This window comes from Morone saxatilis, unplaced genomic scaffold (genome assembly GCF_004916995.1).
Source record: "Morone saxatilis isolate NCDOM2014 unplaced genomic scaffold, NCSU_SB_2.0 Contig19, whole genome shotgun sequence".
Classification (NCBI taxonomy): domain Eukaryota; kingdom Metazoa; phylum Chordata; class Actinopteri; family Moronidae; genus Morone; species Morone saxatilis.
Genome location: NW_023339751.1, coordinates 17,015,413 through 17,021,408, shown reverse-complemented (window position 1 = coordinate 17,021,408; position 5,996 = coordinate 17,015,413). Strand labels below are relative to the sequence as shown.

The window sequence follows — 5,996 nt, the reverse complement described above, 5'->3', positions numbered from 1 at the left end:
AGCTAGCTAACGTATAACACCTGTGTGGGTGTGCAGGGCCTTTTGATGGTCTTTTTTTAAAAGACACTTTAACATCATCATAGTAGGAAAAGCATGAGTTTAACTGATACAATAAGGATTTAATTTAGCTGCTTCAGTTACTGAGACACTTGGATACAACAGAGCTGATGTTAATTTTACTAGTAACACCTTTTGCTTTTCCTATGGCAAATCAAAATGCCTATAATAATGAACAATTCTGTACTGTTGTAATGGTGATATTAGTAGCACACAATACCTCTATTGAACATGAATGAACAGTAACACTGTCATCAGAGCAATCACTGATCCTGTTTTTTGTTTTTGTTTTTTACACCCATTTTGCTTTTCAGAAATTATTCTTCACAATGTTTCTCACCCTCACCCTGCTGCGGAAAGGAATCTCTGGGAAGCAGTGGATCGGAAAGTATCGGCGTCCACGGCAAATTACCTGGCAGATGAAACGCAATACGCTGGTCCATCTGGAGCGCGAGGCCGAGAACGAATACTGGATCAGTCGGCCGTACATGACTGCGGAGCAGGAGCACGGCCACGCCGCAGAGCGCAGAGCCCAGAACTGGCTTAAGATCAAGGAGGCCAAATTTGCCAAATTCCCTGAACACAAAAACATCACAGATCACCTGAGTCATCTCAAAATCACCAAGACATGGTGAAGTTAATATGAGCAGAGAAATGACGTGCAAAGACTGTCCTTATAATGTAACAACGTAGGATGACGTGTGCAAGAAAGCTCTGGTTCATTACGTGTAGTAATGTACAGCGAGACCACAATAGACTGTTTTAACAAATCTGTGAGCTGTTTGTGGTTCTGTATCACAGACTGAATCCACACTGCAACAGGACTGAAGCTGCTCCACATTCAGGGCTGCTCATTTGGATAAAAACTGCTTAATGTTCAATCTGTGGGTCCTTTTTTTAGCACTCATTAACAAAATATACTTACAGGGGTTCCCACTGGTTATAAATTCTCCATAATTATATGATCTGCTGAAGTAATCCATGAGGAAAATGTTTGAGGAATTATTTAAACTGTTTGGGGAGGTTGGGGCAAAATTATGTAATTTTACGAAGGGTTAATTTCACTATAAAATAACTGAATGCGTTCTACTGTTCTACATTTCATGTGTTAAAGGGTTGTGACTGTCATTGAGCCCAATTGTCGCTGGAATTAAACATTTAATCCCTTTGAACCTTTTGAAGTTACAAAACATTTTCAGAGTTCACTCTCTCTCTCACTTCATTAATGGATTCATAAAATGTAACATTTGTGCCATAGTGCGAGCTGTGTGAATGACATTTTAAGTGTTTCTGTTGCCCGTCTGTCTGAGACAAAGGCTGTGCTCACATTACAATACCTGGCAGTCAGGCTATATTTCTGACTCGGTGTTCCATTGCGCAAGAGTTTGACCCTCACATACTGTATTGATGACTTGTCTGATAACAATTATTACCATTATGACCCTCTATCACTCCTACACAAATGCATTACTACAAGAAGAACCAGTAGGTGATCAGTAGCATAGTAAGTATGGGTCAAAGGAGGTTATTAAAAAGCTGGAAGGTGTGTGTGCACCATAAAGCAAAGCATTAGCCTAGCATTTATAAGAAGTATACACACACATTCCATAATTGGTTTATAACACACTCTGATGTACTTAAAAGAAATTAGATTAGAAGATGTATAACCTTTTAATTGGTTAAACATAAAACTGATATTCAGTCAGTATCCTGCTGTTTCCACATTAACCTTCCAGTCTGATTTACACCTGTGACAACAGGTGAACCCAATGAACAAACTGTGAGGATAGAGAAGCAGCTGACCTCTGGGCTCCACAGGTGTGAGAAACCTTTCAATAGCATGATTTGTGATTGAAAAAACTCTGTCTGTAATTCAGGAATAAGCTTTAGTACGAAAAATGTAAGCCACTAGAAGCAATTAAAATTGAGGCTCTGTATTAGGTTTTTTAGCACGGCCAGGAGTCCAACATTAACAAACCTTGAAACGATATATATAAAAATGAGCTAGTAGGTTTAAAAAATGGTAGTACTGTGAAAAGGGGCTAATTTCTACTGGCAAAAGCTCAGGAAAAAAAATTCACATGCGGGCTCAAAAGTCAATTTGACTAGGTCACTATTGGAGAGGCCACCAATTTCAAGAACCTGACTCTAAGCGATTAATCCATAAAAAACTAACTAACCAGAACCCTCCTGGGTCGACTGCAGGAAGCTTTCCCCACAGTTTTTCTCATTTCGGTTACACAGTTCAAACTGTTTAAATGTGCTGAATATTACAAGCCCAAATTCTTAAAGAAAACTACTAACAGAAATAAAGGAGATGATCTTGACAAGTAGAATTATAAAATCGTTTTATAGGGAAATGACAGTTAAACAATCTTAACATTTCTCTCTTTGATTCAAGATCCTACTCAAGTAAAAATACAGATATTTTATCAGCAAAATGTAGATATTTAAAGTATCAAAGTGCTTCTGTAGAACAATAGCCCTTGATTGATAAATTACTGTGTGAATGCATCCATGTGTAAGCAGCAGCTTTTTACTGTTGTAGCTGCTTAAGGTGCCCTGCCCTACCAAACTAAATCTGAGGGGTTGTGAGATCTATAAAGCTGCACTAGGTACATTTTATAAAAACAACATTGTCACATTTGCTGAAGCTTGTGTTTTAAACTGTATCTGTAAAACAAATGTAGTGCAGTAAAAAGCACAATACCCCCCCTCTAGAATTAGAGTGGAGCAAAAGTATAAAGTGGCAGTAAATGAAATAAAACAACTACCTCAAACATGTAAAATAAATTAATAAATAAAAGTAGGCTACTGGAGTTTTTGCTCACATGGTTTCGTCCAGCAGATGGCGCTGCAGGCCCTGTCAGTGATGCGTGCGGAGGAGCAGAGCCGCGGCCCCTCCTGTGCGGTGAGTCCGTGCGTTGTTTTCGTCTCCTGGATAATGAGGTGCGTGCCTCACCAAAGAGGCGCCAGCGCACCGCACCGGGCAGAGGAGGCGGCTGATGAGCAGACCAGACAAACAGCTCCTCTCCAAGAAAATCCACGCAGCGTCTCAGAGCCGGAGAGACACCATGAAGACGGGCGGCAGACCGAGGAGTAAAGATTCACCTGCGGACGCCTGAGTGAGGAGGCAGGATGGCGGGGGGTCGGAGGGGACTTGTGGCCCCTCAGAATACTTTTTTGGAAAATATTGTCAGACGGTCGAACGGTAAGGACTAGGATTGATATGGTGCATTGAACTGAAAGATTTAAAAACAAGCATAGCCCGTCTTAGAAAGCAGGCACTTGAATTGTCCAACAGACTGTCCAATCGAGCCAATCAACTAATTAACGAAATAAAAAAGGAAGAGGGCTAATTAGTGATTTAAAAACCCCCTCTTCATGTGCATTGCAAAGTTTTTTTAATTGAGCTACGTAGAAGATAAAAATTACTTGAGTGTGAACACATTTGGTTTAAAATTTCACGATTCGTAATTAAATGAGTCTAATGATTTTCAGAACGACTGAGTTGGGTTTTCTGACAAAGCTCCCGCTGCCAATTGGGTGTCCCTGCGGGAGTGTGCGGGGAGACAGCAGGTTACATTTACTACTGATTACATAAGGTCATCAGGAAGTCTTAATTGAAAAAATATATGGACCAGAAATGTCTGGATTCTCAGGATTTCTGCAGTCAGTGAGATGTAAATATTGTATAATTTCTATAAAACATATAAAGGTTCAGAAAGAGATCACTGTGCTATCCGGTATGAAATAAAACCTTAGATATTTTTTAACAAGAACCCCACTTTAAGATTGGTTAGAAATTAAACAGTTATCCTTTAAATATTAACCAATAGAGTTTAAATAACCTCAAACTGTGCCCAATTGAGACTACTGCATACAATTCTTCTTTTTGCCTTTTTAGTTTTGTGGATAATAAAGTCAGTGAAACAACATTAAGCCCCATCCTCTAGCACAGGCACTACCAGTCATATAACAGTCAACCAGCAGAGGAGTTTCATGTATTATGGCAAAATGGATTAAAAAACTCTTGACATGTACCAAAGCTCTGTTTAAACCAGTTATCAAAACTCATTAAATATCACAGTCGGTAACAGCAGCGGATTCCTCATATATGGACATTTCTTACACGTTCATTTGTCAAAAACAAAAGTAGTCTTCAACCCGTATTAAGGTAGTGTGCTGTCTGAATCCCATTTTAAAGCTGAAACTTACCTAATTCTGATGGAAGTCGTACAGTATTTTTAGACACCGTTGTCAGTAATACTTTCTGTATTATTAGATCCAATAGAAAGTGACAGGACAGACTGGAGAGTTATGACACTGGACAGCTAGCTGTGAAACAGAACCAGAAGCTTTGTGTGTGTGTGTGTGTGTGTGTGTGTGTGTGTTCATCACAAGAGCCATATTCAGAGACAATATTGGATACACACCAGATAACTGGCTGGAGTTATAAGGACTTCTTTTTTTAATGGGGTTTGGTTAAAGTTAGTTTTTTTTTGTTCTGATTTTGTTTTTAGTTGTTATGGTCCGTGCCCCCAGAAGTGTGCCAAACCAACATGTGTGTCTGTGTATGCTCTCATTGGGCCTCACTGTCAGTCTGCCCGTGTTGCACAAATTTACATTAAAATGTGTTATGACAGAAGGGAACAATTTGTTCAGAAAGGGTGAATGCATAACGGCAGAACGAAGCTTTCTTAAGATGAAAAGTGTGAGAATTTGGCTCCCCACGGTGTATAGTTTTTAAAAAAAAAAAAAGAAAATCTACCCTATAAAAAGAAAAGCACATGTATATGTGTTTCTTATGACCTTGGGCGGTCCATGGATTAGCGAGCAGTAAATCTCTCCAAAGCTTGAAACAAAAGAGCCAAGACTATAATCTGCAGGATGCCACTGAGAAACAGTGGAGTGACTTCAGAGAGACACCATGGTACGATGGTGGGTGGGCGTTCACAAACAATCAAATATCCCTTATTTTTGTAACTTTTAGTGAATTATTTACACTTTTCATAGCAGGAAATGCACAAGTGCAACTAATAAAAAAAAAAGGACTCTGTTCCATTTGAGTGTCTGTAAATAATGCCAGTGAGCAAACATGGACAATAGCAGGGACCTGGAGCTAGAACACGAGAAATGCAGCCAGTGTGCAAAATAAGGGGGTCTTGGACCACTTTGGTGACACCCAAAACCCTAGTTATGTGTACTGTAAAGGTTACTTGCATGTTGAGAGTTGAGGAGTAGCAAAGAAAATATGGGCAGTTAGTTTTGCATACTGGTGCTCGTTGTGCAGCCTCCATGGTTTGAAAATGTTCAATTAGTCTTTAAACCAGCAATAACTGCATGTTGTTAGTAATCAGTTGCTTATTTACAGATCCACCAGTTACAGAAAAAAAGGATCAGTCATTTGGAACTCTGTTTTTGGTCTCTACCAACGTCCTCTAAGGGGACTATCTGTTTTTTTGACTGCTTAATGTTCCAATATGTTCCCCAGCTAGTTTCTAGCTGTGTCTTTGCTATTTTTTGCTGAGCAGTAAGTGTACAGTGGGTGTACAGTGAGATTTTTCTCTAAAAAAAACAGCTGCCTGCTGCACTGCAATGAGAGCAGTGGGACTGAACCAAAACAGTAACGCTGAGGGCCTTGAAGCGCCCTGGTAGCTCACCTGGTAGCCCCATGTACTAAGGCTGAGTCCTGGCTGCAGCGGCTATGGGTTCGACTCCGACCTGGGGCCCTTTGCTGTGTGTCATCCTCTCTCTCCTTCCTTTCCTGTCACTCTATCACTGTCTATGTCAATAAAATCCCCCCCAAAAAGTAATGACAATACAAAAAAATTTGCTGAAACTACAGATTCAGGTACTTTAACATTAATATTTGATACATATATTGTTATTAAAAAAATAAAGTCCAATAAACAAAAGCCAACCCATATGCAAAATAA

At 39.7% G+C, this 5,996-nt stretch overlaps 2 protein-coding genes across 2 annotated transcripts in view; both read left to right on the top strand.

Annotated features, from left to right (window-relative positions):
• mrpl57 (mitochondrial ribosomal protein L57) overlaps window positions 1-1,312 on the top strand; it is a 3,285-nt gene extending 1,973 nt beyond the window's left edge. The window contains exon 2 of the mRNA XM_035663109.1: window positions 372-1,312. Coding sequence (XP_035519002.1) covers window positions 387-692 — 306 coding nt within the window. The 5' untranslated portion in view covers window positions 372-386 and the 3' untranslated portion in view covers window positions 693-1,312. The remainder of the gene's footprint in view (window positions 1-371) is intronic.
• Window positions 1,313-3,008: 1,696 nt separating this feature from the next.
• Window positions 3,009-5,996, top strand: part of kcnh1a (potassium voltage-gated channel, subfamily H (eag-related), member 1a) — a 42,821-nt gene continuing 39,833 nt past the window's right edge. Inside the window, exon 1 of the mRNA XM_035664241.1 lies at window positions 3,009-3,268. Within this exon, the coding sequence (XP_035520134.1) occupies window positions 3,196-3,268 (73 nt within the window). The 5' untranslated portion in view covers window positions 3,009-3,195. The remainder of the gene's footprint in view (window positions 3,269-5,996) is intronic.